At 41.6% G+C, this 18,921-nt stretch overlaps 1 protein-coding gene across 1 annotated transcript; it reads left to right on the top strand.

Moving 5' to 3' along the window:
- Nucleotides 1–961: 961 nt before the first annotated feature.
- Nucleotides 962–18,404, top strand: LOC121187399 (capping protein inhibiting regulator of actin dynamics-like; the record flags this gene model as incomplete). Its single annotated transcript, XM_041046615.1, has 2 exons — nucleotides 962–1,054; nucleotides 18,072–18,404. Coding segments are annotated over exons 1-2 (426 nt in total), but the record flags the coding sequence as incomplete, so codon positions are not given.
- Nucleotides 18,405–18,921: the final 517 nt, after the last annotated feature.

Genomic DNA, 18,921 nt, shown 5'->3' with positions numbered 1-18,921 from the left:
CTCACTTGAAGGTTAAACCTTCTGTTACCCTGTAGTGGAGGACAGGCTAATGTATAGCTGTGAAGTCAAAATACCCTCAGCTGTGAAATTCCATAATCTAGAGTCTATAAGCTTAATGCCATAAGCTCAACTGATTAATCTATTGAACAGAGTGTACGGAAAATGGGTTTAATATGGTGGACATCACGCTAAGGGATTTACTAACCTCAGAGGCTAAGTGCCATTCATCAGTTTAAAAGTACCACCCACTTTTATCCTGAAAAGAGTAGTCTGTTTTTCTGGATAATATTAGTTGGAACATTGTGTCATTGGATGCTTGTACAAATACTTTGATATCATGGTTTTATTTTTAGGGATCTGTGGTAAATTTTGTTTTTAAACAAATACTTTTTTTGTGGAAGCTTTTACTGTTGGCCATTGTGCTGTAAAATGAAGGGACTGTTTTTTTTTATACAGGAACATGGAAGTTAAATGTCGAGACACAGAACTCACCTCTCAAGAGCTCAGTTCACCCCTGTTTCTCTCTTAAAGGCATAACATTTCTATGTGAGTTTGCAGTAGAGCCAAAACAACAAGTCAAAAGAGCAACTGCTTTATCAGCAAAAACAACCACCAGCAGTTTTGAACCACTGAATGCCAAACATTCACTGGTTCCATATGTTCTAATGCAATGATTTGTTGCTTTTCTTTGTTTAATAGCATTGTAAATTCATTATTTTTGCACTGTTGGTCAAAACAAACCATTAAACAATATCTCCTAGGACATTTCTTTTACTTTGTACACATTAAATTATTAACTAGATCAACTAAATCAACAGATTAATCAGTATTGAAAATAACTGTTAGCTGTAGCTCTTGTTTGCAGCACCAAATGAAAATCCATAACATACACGGTATACTATTTCCAGTGTAGCTAATTCTCTTGGTCTTCTGTTTGTTTCCAGGAGACAAGGAGAGATCTATGGAGGTGGAGCAGGAGCAGGAGAAGGAGACAGAAATGAAGATGGCTCTTGATTGTCCTCCGATCTATGCACTGCCTGAAGAAATAAAAAAGGTAAAAAAAAAAGTAATTGTCCTGAAAACGCTTGGCAGATACCTTGCTGGTTTCATATTAGAAGTTATATCAGTGTTTGAATCATTCAGCACATGCATGCATGCATTTTTTTGACCATGCTGTACATGTTACCTTTCAAGGCAACATGTTAATGAAAGACCATATTGACGCAACATATGTTGTTAAGAAACATGATCTTTTTTACAACCCATGAATACAAATGTGTTGAAAGCCCATTTGTTACAGCCTGGTGAGTTTGTTAACACTACACTCTTTCCATATGCTGCAGTAATCCATATGATTTGAACAAGAAATGGGACAGTGTCTCCTCTTTTAATTTTCCATCTGTTTTAAGATAAAGCACACTGGAAGTAGCATGGCAATGCCTCAAATGGTTCATATCCTTGACAGTGTGAGGTGGCAGTTACATATTCCCATATGATATGCCATATGGTACGAATATAAATTAGCAGGGAATATCTCTTGCTCTATTTAAACAGGAAGCTGTTTAAAGGAGTTTCTACGACCAGTTATAGCCACGTATTCTCTGTCTGTCAAAGGAAATTACTATTTCCAAAGACCACGTTTCCCATAAATTCTCTCATGTTCAAGCTGATGGTAATTCATTTGTCACATTACACCAGGCATTTTCAAAAGAATTTTGTTATATCATCACAAATCAAAAATGTACTGAGCAAAGTCAGTGGTTTTGACCAGTAGTTTTACTTCCCATTCTGACTTTCAAAAAAACAAGATGATCGGAACATTTTATGCCTCCGTCCTTAACAAAGTTAATTAATTTCTCATGCCCATGGAAGACCGAGCTAACTTGGCATCATTTCCACCTACAATAGTAACCTTTGTATAAATCGTCTCTCTCACATTAAAAATGCAGAATTTTCCAAACAGAGCAGCTGGCTGGTAATGAGACTGCTTTATCTGTAACTCTCCAAAAGGTTGGAAAAACAAGACAATAATTTTCTATCATTTACAATCTATCCTTTTGTTACCTTGGGTTTTAGTGTTGTGTGTTTCTGCTGCATAGTCATGATGCAGATAAGTCACATTTATCACATTAAAATTGATCATGAACAGTATAATATCACACTCTTACTGCTGATGTGTTTACAACCTGTTTGTCCCACTTCATGTGTATAGTAGTAAGATTGCTCATTAGATCGGTGAGACTCTCTGTGTTTGGTCCCCTCTTCCTGTCTGTCTCAGTTCCTCTGTCTGTTGCTCTCTAGTAATTTCTGGAATTTCTCATTGAGGCCAGTGGATGGCTGTGAACAATACGCCCCCTGGAATTCTGGTATTATGTGAGGGTGGCCATTCCATGCCCATGTACAGATAACCCCCACCCACTCCACCCCCAGTCTCCCCCGAAAGTCTCCCACAGACACATGCATGCACAGTGCACAAACACACACACCCACACGTATTCACACAGTCCATTCTCCCATCCATCCATTCGTCCATCTATCTGTCTGCCTGCTGCTTCATGGCCAACAGACACAAATGGGAATCCATTTTAATTAATGATTTCTGTAGTGGGCTTCCGTCTGTCCCCACTGTGTGTTTCTGCATTCGTTTCAGTCCTTCTGTTTATGATTTGTCACAAGGGGAATGTGATAACCAGTCACAGAGCAAAGGAAAGAGAGAAAGAGAGACAATAACAAAGAATGAGAGAGGGAGGGAGAGACTCACATTTTGATCATAGCCCATCTGGTTCAGTCTGAGGATATACCTCCCTCCCTCCCTCTGTCATCCACTCAGATTCCAATAGGTCCATAAAATAGAGGATGTTCTGGGCTTAGCCCCCCACTGTGTACACTTCAGCACCATTTATTGGAGGAGGCTTAGGTGACTGGGGGCGAGTGCAGAACAAAAAACAACAGAGGCAGTGCACTGCAAGTGCAAAGCTGTGGGCAGCACCATGTGCGCTAGTCGGCGTGGGAGGCAAAGAGGAGGTGGTGTACTAACAGGCCCATTTAAGTGCTGTTAATCCTGGTGTGCTGGGAGAGGGCTGGCACCAAGGTTTAATGGTGGGCTGCTGAGAAGGAGAGCACTGCGGTTATACACACACACCATGCCTCCCACCCACACGCTTGGGCACAGAAACACACATACTCACACTGAACTTTCATGCCGACAGCATTATTGCTTATTGTCTGTGTATACACAGGGACACGGCTCAAATACAGCTACAGGTACACACACACATAGGAAAGCATCCACTCATACATTGCAAGACAGTAGTTGAATTAAATTTCAAAATAAGTGATGTTAGACAGGGTGTGAGACCGCCAGCTACCAGCATAGCTTTCGTTTTCACATGGGTTTCTCCAAGATTTCAAAAACCTTCAGATTGAAAATCATTTTTTATTAAGTAATAATTTTCTCTTAGGTGTAATTGTGTGTTAGACATGAAGCATCTGGTCTGGCAGCCTGTCCACGGCATCTCCCTGTCTTCTGTCCAGCGCCTGCTGGGACATTGCTAAACACAGATTTACTTGAACAGTGACATCCGTATTGTTTCACAGTTTCTCTGTGAACTGTTTCAAAATTTGTATGAACAACATTTTTATACCAACAATCTGCACTGCCCATATGATCCAATAAGAGCGTGCATTTTTTTCCATTGTCTTATTGCTTCTTACTGAACAGATTACTTCAGTGTGATTAATGGGAGGGAACAGTTTTATACTTTTGTTCCATATTTCTCTGGAGAAAAACCAACCACTCTAATCTAAATGCCAAACTTTTTTGAAGTGGATTGGCTCTGCAAGTATAGCAGTTTTTGCAAAGGAACTTAAAATACAGTACTGTCATGTATTTAAAATATGCTGAGAATGCATGCTGCTTTGCAGTTTCACCCAGTGTCATGTGAATACAGTCACACTTCCCCTCAGTCTCTTTCTTTGTCTTTCTCAAGGGCACATCAGCACTTATTATTCAAGCAGCTGAGAGCGTTACTCCCCTCTTTCACTGATGGTCTTTGGATTGAAAATCAACTCAAACCTGCTTCTCTAAGCAGGTGGTCAGACTAAAAATAGTGTTGCATTTAAAAACGCAAGGGACTGTGTTGGCACGTTGCTACAGGTACCAGTGAGAAGATTAAATATGATCCAGGAAGTCCAGTTTGTTTAAAATATCCATTAAACTGAAGATTTGTCACCAAAACACTGCCCAGAAGTTTAGAATATTGTGAGACAGGATTTCTGTAATTTACATATTTTTATATTAATATAATTTTAGGTATCATTGCGTTATAGCAAAAGTGGAGCCAGGTTTAGCTTTTTTGATGGACAACCATGCATTTTATTTTGCCGCCGGGTTCAAGACTGATGCAGTGACATAGTGCTGTTGTAGGTTTGAACGCAGCATAAGCTTTTGTCTGTTGCCACCTCAAATCTAAAAAACAAAGCTTTCACTCCTTCCTTACTTGGCAGGATTTTTCTACAAGTTGTCAGACTGACACTTTAACTTAGAAGACATGTTCTGTCTGTCCTAGCACAGTGTTCCAGTCCAAATGTGGCTGAAGGATTAGTTGTTTAAAGTGCAGCACCGAGTAGAGTACACCACAGCCTTTTTACACAGCTGCTGAGCACCTCTTGTTCTCCATGAGGTGCTGATACTACCAATTCACTTCTTAAGTGTCACAGCCTGAGAGGAGCTCAAACACACTGTGTAACAGGACAAGACGTTCACCTCCAAGAGAGAAGGAAGCACAGGCAGGAAGAGACAGAGAGAAGAACCAAGAAAAGCAAGCAGAGACAGAGACAGGGGGGGACAATACTTCCTGTTAACTTCTCTAATGTTGTGGTATGTGAAGAGGTCCAAAACGCAGTGTAACAGGACAAGATGTTCACATCAGAGATAATTAGAGAGTGAATGGTGAGCAAGGGAGGCAAAGAGAGAATAGAGGGAAACCCACTGTGTGTGCAACAGAGATAAGTGAAAGATTTTCTGTTTTGTTTTCTTCAGAGAGAGAGAGAGAGACAATAAGACCAGAGAAACTAATAATGAAGACACCTTCTGTTATAGACAGACACATGCAAGCATACAAACGCACCCAACTCTCTCCTTCATGCTGTCTAACTTTTTTGTGTTTCCTTTCATAAACACTAGGCATACATGTCACCAACACAACAGGAGATTATAGAGAAAGGATTGGTACTTTAAAAAGGCTGGTGTTTACCTACTGTCCTCCACCCGCACACATACACACACACTGCACGCCATGGCATGCATTCACTACCTGTCTGACTCTAGTTTCATTTATAATTGAGGAGGTGCTCAGTTTTGTTAGCCAGTGCATTCACATCATAGTGTGTTTCAGCCTGGGGCTGCCATCCCTACTCCAGACTCTAACGTGGTACTTTTTCCTTTGTCTTTCCTTTCTCTCACTTTCTCTCTCTTTCTATATGAGATTGTGGCTCTAGCTAAACAGCTGATGGAGCAGTGACACTGAATGTGTCACCGTAGGGCCTGTAGGTTGTAGGATTGACTGGTTTGGCTCCCTGGCTGACTGCCGTCTGTAAAAGTGTGGACCGTAGGTAAAACTGTATTGAGTTCTAATCTAATCGAAAGTTACACATTGGTAGAGCGGCAGCAGCTTTAGTCCTCTGTCTATGAATGCAAGATGCATTCAGGCACTATACTGAGTGTAGGTAAAACAATTACATGACGTGCAGTCGCATCTGACTTGCGTACTCTGTGCTTGTGTAGTAAATGTAAGAGTCAGAGTTCCTCATGTAAGATTACTGGGGTTACAGATTCAGACCTGCGGATGTGATCAGAGTCCATGCTGTGACCACACTGCCCTCTGTATGTTGACAGGACAGGTACAAAAGAGACAAGGCCCTACACTCATCTTCATTACATGTTGGAAGTTTGAGTGTTACCCAAACTGCAAAACTGCCTCTGCACGTTTTTATCAAACCACTTCACCCCTGTGTGACAAAAATAAATCTTCTCTGTTGTTCAGATGATGTTACATCAGTCAGACCTTTTCTGGATGAGAGGATGTAAAAAAATCTGTGTGTTTCAAGTTGACTTTCAGAATATCTGTATCAAATGTGATGTAATGAATGCAGCACAAAAACTAAGGTTTGTGTATGGGCCTGTTTTTTTGATGGTTAAGTTTGAGTTATAGCATGAAAATGTGTACACTTCTGCCTCTCTGATTAGCTGTCTGATTTTGTCTCCAGCAAAATGCTCCAGCTGCATTTGTAAGAAATGGTGCTACATTCTCCACCCAGCTGAGTAAAAATGTTCTGTCCCTGTGGCAGTAGGGCAACAGTGTATGGAAAGTTGAGATGTCTTCATGCCGTCTGCAGTCTAATATACACAGTAGTACAGTGTGTTCTTTTGGACACCTCACCGGGGGCTCAGTTGTTGAAGTTGCGACACTGAAACATTCACTGGAGAGCGCTTTCTCTCTCTTCAACTGAAATTTTGACATTTCGATGACGACCGCTGTGCTTGATTCTTCAACTTCTCTTTCTGTTTATCTGTTTTAGTGTAAATCGAAGTCTTGACTAGCCTCTGTTGTGTCTTTTTGTGTGTCTGACTGTTGACCAAGGGCTCTCAACTGTTCTCCTTCTCCCTCTTTCTCCCTCCCTCCCTCCCTCCATCTATTTTTAATGTGAGCATGGCAAAGTCTAGAGGAAAAGAGGAAAGGAGAGACAAGCCTCATGTCCCACTGAGCCACACCGTGCTACACATCTCTCCTTTTCTCTTATTTCTTTTTCTGTCTCACTTTCTTTCTCTCTCATTCCTTCAGTTTTCCCCGCCTTGAATAATGGATAGTTTCGAACCAGACATGTTCCTCCCTTCTCCTCAGACCTCAGGAGGTCGCTGAATAGTGGTAGCACATGTGTTGTCTGCTCACTCTAATCAGTGTATCTCAGACTTGCTCCCATCCTCCTCCTCCTCCTCCTCCTCCTCCTTCTTCCTCCTCTTTGGCTGTTTTTCCTGTTTCACCCTTACCTTTCCTGCCCATTTTCAGTCTGTTTTCTTAAATCTGGGGGGAGAGAGAGAGAGAGATTAAGAGAGAGAGAGGGGAGAGGGGGAGGTTTCATCAGGTGAATGCTGATCTGCAGTAATGACTGAGAGACAGCGGGGGGATTATTGTGCAATATTGTCACGGGTGTTGTCTGGGGCCTGGTAATACAAAGTGACAATATTGCATGATAATCCACAGGTCATTACAAGGTCACTGTTGCGTTTATGAAACAGTTTCCATGCCAGCCACTGTGGAAGTTGTTTTTGAAAGATACACATTAATCATTAGTTGACACACTCTATCCCTGAATACAAAACCATTCACTTAAAAACATAATTTGCATACCGGTGACATGTCATGTCAACAAAGGTCAGGTTTACCAACTGAGTTTGAAAGCAGAAAAAAAGTATCTACAACATTCAGAAATGCGAAAAAGGTTTTTTCTTTTTTATAAATCCAACATTTTTACTGATCTTTAACAGTCATATTGAGAGAAATTCACCATGAAAAGAGGAAGAATTTCCTCATTGATAGTAGCCTCAGTGGACCATTATCCATGATATTCACAAAGATATTTCGTGTTTGCAGCAAGGGGTACAAATCTCACTTTTCAGAAAACTGGAAACACTTGCTTTGTTGCATTTACTGCCACTCTTCGCTATCATCTCATTGACTACTATCATTTCTTACCATCATGGTTTCTGCTTTCACTACTTCCTCATATTCAAAGCTGAATACAGCTAGTCCTGTCTTGTTTTGTGGGTGCTGCTGAAATTCTAGGAAACCTTAATAACTGAGGTAGAATTTGAGGCACATTGATGGAAAATGGATACAACAGAAACGTAAAACAAGCCACTTAAAGATGAGGTTTTGTTGGTCTTGTAAAGATTATATTAACTTTAACATGCTGCCTCGCTCAAAAGGTGGCCTTTAGTGACGTAAGGCTTTAGTTATTTGTACAGTCAAACTGAGTTAGACCTTCCCTGTTTTACTGATTCATAAGTGTCTGGTGCTTCTTTGCGTAATGTACTTAGATTCAGCACAGAGTTAAACACTGCAGGCGGTAGCACTTGTCTTCTCTTGCTCATGAAGGTTAAATGAGGTTGCATTTTGATTCGCTCCACTGATTGTCATCTTCTCAGACAGAATGTCGTCTATTTCTACTTGGTTTAAACTGCAGATGAAGAACACAGAAGTAGGATCAGATTTAAGAAGGTATGGTCTTATTCACAAACCGGATAGAAACAGAAACATAGAACATGCACAGATAGGCAGGCAGACACGCACACGCGGTTCAGGCAGCGTTACCTCCTCTGGCCTCTCTTGGCTTACTGTGCCGTGCCATGTCGTGCCAAGCTGCGTGTTGTGATGCGTGGTCTAGTGGGGCTAACGGAAGCACATGTGTTGTCTGCTAACTCTGATTAATGTAACAGCCTATACTCCCCCTTCTCTCTCCGGCTCCTTTTTTTTTTTTTTGCACTGGCTGCCCTGCTGTCCTGCCTTCACCCCTTATGTCTGCACTCAGTCTGTGTTTCAAACCTGGGCCCTGAGAATTCATTAAAATATAATATTGTTTTGTTGGTGTGGTATATTGGTGTACTGGAGTCTGTAAAATAAACAGTCTGGGTTTAAAATGGCATAAAACTTCAGCTGCAGGGCTCAGAGCAGTTCAGATTTCTGGAACTGAAGAGTCAAACTAGCTTCTGTACATATTATCAATCAGCTGTTGCAGAGCTGCTGTAACATTATATTTCCAGCTAAAGGGCGTATAGAGCTGCAGCAGGAAGTACTACAGCTCGTTTCAAATTGCTCATTAATCAGGTTGCATCATTAAAATTTACAAGCTAGTAATGACTGCTCAACAGTTTAAACAGGAAGTAAGAAAAGTAAGTAAGTGATAATAATTTTTATAACATTTCTTACATATAATGTGGATCAAAGTGCTAAAGTGATAATTTCATGTGCAGTACACACACATACATATATATATAAAAGACAATTGAAATAAAAAATGCACTGGCAAACAGCATTAGATACAATAAATGAGGGTGGAATTATATAAATACAATTAAGACTCAAGTGAAAAGGAATAAAAACAAACAAACAAAAAAACAACAACTTGCAGTTAGAATAAATAAAGACCAGGATACAGAATACATTCAGGCAAGATTTAAAAGGTGACTCTTAAGATGCTTTTTAAAAGTATTTACAGAAATTGCATGGAAGATGTTTATGGAGGTCTGTTACACAGTTTTGGCCCATAGCAAAGGAGGTCTGCCTACCCATACTTCTTAGTCTTAACTTTTTGTATAGTCACAGCTGTAGTGTTTGTTAACGCAAGGCAACGGCTGGGAGGGTAGAGGGAGAGACAGTCGACTGAAGTGCTTAGCTTTTGAGAGCCGTATACACTAGCTATGGAATTTTAAAATCAATTCCAAAAGAGACAGAGAGCCGATGTAAAGATGCTATAATATGTGTGATGTGTTGTCTTTTGCTTGTTTTTGCTAAGACTCTGGCAGCTGCTGTTTGTATAAGCTGAAGTCTGTTCACTGATTGTTTTGGTAATCCAGTAATAAGAGCATTGCAAACTCAGCATCTGTCTGAGTCTGGAAACATTTCTTAGGTGGAAAAATCCCATCTTACTGATGTATTCAATATGTTTACTGAGGTTTAAATCGTTTTCTTTGATGACACCCAGGCATTTTACCTCAGGTTTAGTCTGCTTTGCCAGAGTTTTGAATCCACTTTGCATTCTGTCTCTTTTCGAAGCAGCACCAGTAACTCGTTTCATTTCAGATAGTTGTCACACATCCAGTTTGTTAGGGCATTCTGTTAGCCGGGCACTTACAGTATGTAAAATTGTGTGTCGTCCTCATAGCTATGAAAAAAAAGACTCTTGTAAATTGAGGTGTTATTTTTTTGAAAAGGAATTTAAATCTTTCCATTTCACATTCCCTCTGAATAGGTTATATATTAGCTAACATTAGTTTTGTCAGTTGGTTCAGCTATGCAGTGCTTTAATTTGGCTGTTACTGGGTGTAGATGTCAAGTAACGAGTTACAAAAACTAGTTTGTGCGGTGCAACCCGTTTTAATTTAGTGATGCATAAATCTCCACCTTGTAAACGCTTAACTAGGCTAAGTTTGAACTTGCTAACAGCTGGCGCAATTGGCTGCAGGTCACCTGTTCTGAACTGTGGGTGTATAACTGAATTTTCTGTCTTACGCTTGGTGGGTAGACAAGACTTTCCAGTGCCCCCAGCATGGGGTATGATAAATCTACCTTGCTGCAGTAGATGCAGTCGATAATACGTTCTGGAGCCTTAGCTAACTTTAAGAAAATACATTAAGATGCGTAGACTGATTAGTGAACTTCCACACAACCAAAGCCACACCCCCTACACACACAGAACAAAATGAATAGGCCCAGCTAGTCTTCTGCCTGCTAGCCTGCTCTTCAGGCTAGTTGTTTGTTGTGTGTGCCGTGCCGTGCTGTGCCATGCCGTGCTGTGCCTCGCCCTGTGTTTGGATGTGATGTGATGCGTGGCCAAGTGCCGGTCGAGGCAGCCATAGGTGATTCTTTCCCTGCCACTGCCCTTTCCCTGCTTCCACGCAAAGGAGCAAGTGAGGTGGGCGGCCAGGCAGACAGGGAAGCGAAGGCAAGGAAAGAGAAGATATGCAAAAGGGAGGACAGCAAGTCAGGCGATAAACATGCAACCCTGGATTATTCCCCCCTCCAAGCCCTCACTTTATTTTCCTTTTTTTTTTTTAAACTATCCCCCAGCTCACCCCGTCCAACACATGGCAGTCTGCTCTGATGACTTTGTCCTGACTTTCTTGTGACTGTTGCTGATCACTTCAGCGTCTGCTGTCTGCATGCACACATCTGTGTGTGTGTGTGAGTGACTGACTGTGGATTCCTCTGTGCTACTCTTACATACAGACACACACAACCCAGATACTGACCATCTAACACACTTTGATTCATCCACCACAGTACAGTATGCCCCTGATCTGTCTGCCCCCCTCCCTTCTCTCCTCCCTGCTACTCGCACGCCTCTGCCCCCCCTCTTGCACTTCCCTCTATCCCTTGTGACCGCTACTACCCCTCCCTTTTCCCTCCTCCATACACACACACACATGCATACACACCCAGATAAATAGACATAGAAACACATTCATTCACACAGACACGCACACCGTGCCGTGGTCAAGGAGGTTACACATGCACACAAATATTCACACACATGCCCACATCTACACTCATGCACTTGCTTATAAATACACACGCACACTCTTGTCATGTGATGTGTGGTGCGCCATGGGGTCCAGATGAGTGGAATCTCAGAGTTGGCTCTCGCTACACTGAGCACCACAGGGGGTCTTTATCGTCACAAAAAAACAACAAAGCCACAGTCACGAAGCACCGTCTCGATCACACACACAGTCACAAGCACAGACATACATACACGACTATGTGCACACATGCACCCAGGCATATTCATGCACAAAAAAGCAGAAAGGAGCAAAAAAAAAACAAAAAAAACAACAACACAAGAACAAAACGTTCACACACGCACATAAAGTGACAAAAGCTCACAAAAACATTCTCGTTTTGACACGCAAAGACAAGCACACAGCTGGACAATGTTTTCCGTAGAACACACACACACACACTCCACAAGCTCTCACGCACTGTCACAGTCCAAAAAAGAAAATAATTTAGGAAAATTAGGGGGGAAAAAAAACGTGGATAAGTCCCTTAACTGCTTAATCCCTTCTTAAATGCTTGCGTGATCTATCGTGTCTGTGATTTCACAGACAGAGAGAGAGAGAAGCAGGATGAAGTGGCTGCTAAGCAGATAGAAACGAGAGAGCATTTGTTAGATTGGAAGAGAGAGAGAGAATTTGAAAGAGAAAGATTTCAGAAGGATCCAGGTATGATGCGAGGCTGCTCGCCTGCCTTTGTTTTTTCCTCTCTAAATCCGACGCCCATCATCATATCACTTGATTAAACCTAATCCTAATGCCTCTAATCCTCCAGGCACCCAAAAAAATTGCCTAAGTGCCTTGTAGCCCTCCATAACATCTCTAAACAGATTTCAGTGTACACTTAGATATGCTTCTATAGGACAATATTTCTGAGTGTGGGTTGTAGTTTTTCTAGACTCTCTTCTTTCCAAAATGATACAAGGGCATTCAGGTTTTTCGTGTACTGAGGATTAGAGAAAATAAGTCATTTAGGTTGTCTGTTTGTGAAGATCTGTTGTGGCCTGCTGCCTTCAGTTCTCAGTGTCTGCCTGCTGTGTGCAGCCTGCACACTGTCTCTCCTTCATTAAAAGCCTTGACCTTATACTTATCTGATAAATGAGATTAAGAGACAAACGATTTTTTGTCAGATTTTGGCCAGGCTTCTGTGGTCCTTCCCAAACGGATTAGTAGCAACACAAAGGAAAAAAGGAGAGGAGCCGTTTGATGCAGAAAACAAGCCTCTTAAATGCTTGTATTTGTTATCAGGAAACTGTTCTCATAATATTACCTCCTCCTCATGTCTCTATAAAAATATTTTCTGCAACATAACAACACATCGTAACATACTACAAACATGTTGTGTGTCACATTGGGGTGGGATTTTGTTGCAAAAACTAATTCAGTACTTTGTGTTTGTGTGTGTGAGGCCATTTACTGTATACGTGCTATAGTGTGTGTGTGCATAGTCAAAGTGTCTGTATGTAAGTGGTTGCATGCCTGTTGGGTCAGTTTTTGGTCACGAAATGCATGTCTGGGTGTGTGTGTATGGACATAGGGGGTATACAGTGCATGTGTGCATGTGTATGTGTAACTTGTCTGCGTTCGTGACAGTGACCCACTTCTGGTGTTTTGACGAGGCAGATGGGTCACGGCAGCTGTGGAGGCGGAGGTGGACGAGAGTGAGGAGCAGGAAGATGAGGAGGAGGAGGAGGTGGAGAGGGGGGAAAAGGACAGTTGTTTAGGAAGAGGAGGAGGAGGAGGAATGATGGGGGGCGGGGGGGCAAACACGAGGAGGAAGGGATGCAGTGAGGAAGTGGAAGATTAAGGAGGCAATGAGAGGTGGTGTAGAAGTTATTGTAAAAGGAGAGGAGTTGTCAAAGTGGGAAAATCGCGGTTATGCTTTGTGGTCCACCTCCACCTGCAGTACATGAGACAATAAGCGCAGACATTTGCACACAGACACACATGCAGACAGTTAAAAAGGTACCATGTAAATTAATTATGTTTCTCATCTTGGCAAGACACCAACCGCCCACAAAATGTCCCCACCCTGTCGCCCCCACCACCCCTCCACCCCCACCTGCTCCTACTCCACCCCTCCTGGATGTTTCACATTCGGGAAGAGGTAATAGCCTTATGTTTAATTGATGGAGCATGGAGGACAGAAGAGACACACACACACACACACACACACACACAGCAGTCTTGGTACCTGTTAGGTGTAGACACATGCTGGAGGTTCAGTTACAGTAAGAGGTGGATGATTCAAGGTTGGTGCTCTGTGGTTATTGAATGTACATTGAAACAAAGAGATGTACACATAGGCTGCTACGTCACTGACGTACCCTAATGCATTTTACATGTTTTGCATAGTTACATATAGTATGTTGACTTTATAATAAGCTCATTTGTAATAGATATTTATCAACTCTATATATAATAGAATCACCATTACCGGATGAATTGAACCAGTGTGGTGCGAGTGTGTATGAGCTGTATGTGTCTTGAAATTAATGTTTTAAACTGCTTTTGGCAACAGTCCAGCATGCTAATGGAGACAATCAAGAGACAGAATGAAAGAGCGATAAGAGACACACAAGAGGAGCCTTAGAAGTGGTGTGTGCAATTGAGGACAAAGAGCTTTGGTGTGTAGAAGAGAAGCATCAATTGGCTGCTGGCATGAAACATTGAAAGGACAACAAGACCTTTTTCCTCCTCTCCCTCATTCTTTCTCTATTTTTCTAGCACTTCCATGTTTCATTCAGACTGCCCTCTCTCTTCTCTCCTGCGCCTCTCAGGTAGTTTTTTGCAAGCATGCGTGTGTGTATGTGTGTCTGTTTGTGTGTCTGTGTGTATGTGAGCGTGTGGAGGGGTTAGTTTTGTGGTTTGAGTGCTAAGTGAACGTGTCAGTGCCCAGGGCAAGGGGTCTCCCCACGGGGCCAAACTCAGTCACGGGAACACACAACCGACTGGTGGCGCAGACATTCTGCCCTCAGGGTGTGTGTGTATGTGTGTGAGTCTGTGTGTGTGTGTGAAAAGTGAACGATTGTGTGCACTTCCTGTCTGTCTGAAGATGCTTATGCGAGTAAATTTGCCTTTATATGTCTGTCTACGTCTGTGTCTTTTGTTTTAACCCATGTGCATGTTTGTGCTTGTATCTGTGTGGGTTTTAATGTGCGTCTGTTTGTCAGTCTGTGCGTTCTTGTGTGTGTGTGTGTGTGTGTTTCTGTCTGCGCCTTTCATCTACCCCCGTGCGCTTTAGACAGCATTTGTGCTGGGTTGTGTCAATGTGAGAAAGCTTGCCTCTGTGCGTGCGTGTGTTTTCATGTGTGTGTGTCAAACCATAGCTGAGGCACGATTCAGCCCTCAGGTCACTTTAACATTGTGTATTACCCCCTTGTTGTCTGTCTTCATGACTACATCACTCACATGAAGAACTCGTCCACCACACCCACCCTCCCACACGCACACACACACACACAAATTTACATGCATAAGCACTTTCAAACACAGTCACACACACATGCACACTTAGTAGTTTTTACTGTATCTATGCCTGCAGGATCTACAAGGACATCTGCACAGTAAACATCAAAACCCCCTGAGCCCCAGTCCCAAATATTGCACGCACTTACAATCTTGCTTTCTCTCCCTCCCTCTCTCTTTCTCACACACACACATACACACTAACAGTGCAAACAGATAATAGCACATATTCTCCAGAGTGCATTCTGTGGCAGCCGATGTCATACATTGTCGTGTTGTGGAGCTTTTTCTCCACCCACACTGACACAGATCCTCCCCTTTCTGCCTCCTCTGTCCCGTTTTTTTTCTTCCATCAGGGCAAATGTCCAACACAAGGGAATCCAACACCTTACAGTGAGAAAATTAGGACCACACCTTTGTTTTGTTATACAAGGATCCAAATACATAGGGAGTGCTGCAAACACAGGGCATACACACATAAATCATTGCAAATCATTGTGATCATTACAAAAAGCATCCAGTTTAACTGGTGTTAAACATTTTAACCTTAGAATTTAGCTCAAAGCATCACTATGCTTCAGTACATCATCACAGAACTGCTAGCACGGCTGTATACCTTCGGGCTTGTTATTAATTACCTGTACTGGATCCAAGTGTGCTCAGCCCCCTTCTCTTGTACCTTAGCATTTGCTTTGAGTGCAGTGCTCTTTTATGTTTTAGTGTTTGTTTGTCTTTCTGTCTCTCTGTCTTTCTGTCATGGCTGCTAGAAGACAGACTCCTGCTGTCCTAAAGACATGAGGCAGACAAAATCTGCACCTTGACCTTGACATGGATAGACAAGATGCTAACACAGAGCAAGAGGGCACCGTGATAGGTGGGAACAGACAGAGGAAGTTAGATGTGGCAGATGGAGAGACTGAGAGACAGTGAGAGAGAGACAGAGAGAGGCTTTAGCTTCTTAAGTGTCACCTGTCAATCATTTGTCTCTTCAAAATCACTTTCAAGTGAGAAGAGGGAAAAAAAGAGAGGCTGAGGGAGCGTGAGAGAGGGACAACAAGGACGGTGATCATTCAAATAAATCCATTTGAGTGTCTTTCAAGAAAGGGACTTTCAAATGGTGGCTGCCATTCTTTTGATCTTCGTCTTTCTACTTGTCTTTCTCTGTCTTTTCATGTTCAGGCTCTTATCATTTGTTCTAACCTGTTTGTTTGAAAATTACCACAAAGACAAGACAAAGACAAACTTTCAAACACTGTTTGAAAATCATCTGAGTATAGATTTAAGTCTTTAGCTATTGTTAGTCTCTTAATGTATATTATGTTGTATTTCAGTATCACAAAGTAGTTTTATTGCATTTGCTATTTTCAGGATTCTTGCTGTTTTGCACCCAATGGATGGATGTACATTTTTCATTTGAACTGATGAATATATATAATGGATCTGACAGTATTTAAATTGTCCTGAGGCAGTAAACTCCATTGGTTTGACCTTGGTGTATTGTTACCCATTTGTCTTTCCTCCACTTTCAACTGTTCTCTTTTATCCTCACAAAAGGATTAGCTAAACAGGATGAATCCAACCAAAAACTCCACATAAACCACAACCCTCAGTCCACAGTGCGCCTGAGCATGGGGTAAAAACAGACAGGACACAAGGTCAACAAAACGACGGAGGTAGTTTATTTTTAAGCACAAATATCCACAGAATGTCTGTACATGTATAAAAGATCACTCATTAGAAAAGGGAAATTGTGGTCTGAATATGGCCCTGGAGAAAAGCTTTATTACTCACCATCAAACAAGTGGATGGCCAAATGGATGAGAGCAATCATGTGACCTCTCTGCTTTGACAGCAGTAATCAAATGATCTATTCCGTTAGTTGTTGTCTTCCCAAGCATGTCAGCTTTGTTTGCAAGTTTATTTCACCTTGTTTACATCATGTTGCAGTCTATTTGGAGCTTTTTGACACGGGAGCTGTCAGCCTGTCACACAAATATCATCTGCCTCTCTGCCACATATCATCATGCAGATGAAAGCTTGGGGGATGTGATCTTATCCCTCATAAGCCTGAAAGAAGTGATAACAGCTTGGAGAGAATACACATACACACACACACGGAGAAAGGAAGATAATTTTAGGAGATGTTTTTTGGAACAGACAGCAGTAAAAACAATATCTGAAGTAGGGATTAGAGCATCCGTGTTCTTCTGCTCTTAACTGCTGACAGATAAAAAGAGATTTTTTTGACACCAGCAAAGGAAACAGATTTTGATGGAAATGGGGCCTGTAGTTGCCAGTCTAAATGTTTTTATAGACAGTTGTGATACTTCAGTCTTAAAGGCCCCACTCAATAAACCACACATCTTCATCCTCAGTTTCATTCCCTGATCAAAAGCACGAATTTTTATCGAATTTATTTATACATTGTTTATGTAATATTCTACACATTTAAGTACTCATTATACTTACACAGGTATAATATAATTTGTTTATATAAATAAAAATATTAATTAAATATATTAATAATAATATTTAGAACACATTAAATATTTAATTCTTGAATAGTCACACCATTAAATGCTGGAGCTTGCCAAAGGCGTGTACACAGATTTATCAGAATGGTAAGATATACAGAACATGTATTTGTGATGCATTTCTTTACAAATCTAGACTCCCTCATTTGCACTTTGTTGCATGCAGCTAATGCTTTGTTCCAAACATAACAATAAGCACGATGTCTTTACCCTTCATTGGGTTGTTTGTTGCCATTGGTGGTTTGCATGTTATTTATATAATAGCTTCTTAGGTACAGCCGGTCAAAAGAACAAGGATGTAACCGACCTTCTTCACATCAGTCATTTTGGCTTGTAATAGCAAGACAAGCTCAGGTTTAATTGATAATATTACAAACTTCAATTACATTGAAGTGATTTGTTGCTGTGGAAGATGCCAAGGGCGTCTTATAGTGGAGGTTTGACTCAGCAAACTTGAATTGTAGCCTGTCACTCACTAGGAGAAAGAACCTTTTTAATCATATCCTAATACCCAAGGATGTGATTTTGAAACCTGGGTTTCAGGGGCTTTAAGTTTAAGTCACCTTAAAAGACAGAGATATGTGAAGTTTCATGCCAAAATAATTGAACCACCTATTTAAAGATACTAAAGTTACACTTCTACACTGATATTATTATTATTATTATTATTAGTAGTAGTAGTAGTAGTAGTAGTAGTAATGTTATTACAATAAATTGTACTTTTAATTTCCCCTCAGATGGAGCACAGTGAGACAGTGTGCCAATACTGTGGTGTAAGCTACCTCATTTACCACGAGTTCCATCAGCTCCACAAACGACTGACTCAGTTGGAGACTGAGCTCCAAGAACAGAGAGAGAGCGCCCAGAGGGAGAAGGCCCAGCAAGAGGCACTGGAGATGGGCAGGCTGGAGTGGGAGAGGGCACTTCACCTGGAGGCGCAGAGACAAGCAGAAGAGAGAGAGATCATTGTGAGAGATGTGCTGGAAGAGAAGATCAGAGACACGGAGAGAGTTCTGAAAGAGGAGTTTGAGGAAAGAAAGGAAAGAGAGAGGAGGGAGATGGAAGAGGAGCATCAGAAAATCAGTGAAGAAAAAGAGAAAGAACTCAGAAGAGAGCTGGGAGACTTAGAGGCGGAGAAACTTAGGAGGCAGAGAGAAGAGCTGGAGAGGAGGACCGAGGAGAGAGAGAAAGTTCTGAGTGACGCACTTCAAAAGGCCAATAAAAACGTAGACGAGCTGAAAAAATACCTCCAACAGCTGGAAAAGAGGTGAGGTCTGTATGTGTTTGTCTGTGCTTCCCGTCCCTGGTGTGAAATGATCTCTAATACCAGGCTTCATGTGAGCAATTATCCTGTGAGTCATGCTGTTAACTCAAAAACACACAAACACACTCTCAGACATGTATCCCACTTGCTGGTGTGTGCACATGCATCTCTGACACAAGCCTTGCTGTGTAGTTATATCTTCCACTGTCACCTTCAACGCCTTCATCATCCAATAGCTAGAAATGGAAAAACAGATAAGCAAGGCTTCGTAAAACATCTGAAACTTGTTCTGATTAAATCCCAAGTGTTTCAGTTTATTTGCC

This window comes from Toxotes jaculatrix, chromosome 9 (assembly GCF_017976425.1).
Source record: "Toxotes jaculatrix isolate fToxJac2 chromosome 9, fToxJac2.pri, whole genome shotgun sequence".
Classification (NCBI taxonomy): domain Eukaryota; kingdom Metazoa; phylum Chordata; class Actinopteri; family Toxotidae; genus Toxotes; species Toxotes jaculatrix.
Note: the sequence above shows the minus strand (reverse complement) of the source record. Positions and strands in the feature narration are given on the sequence as shown.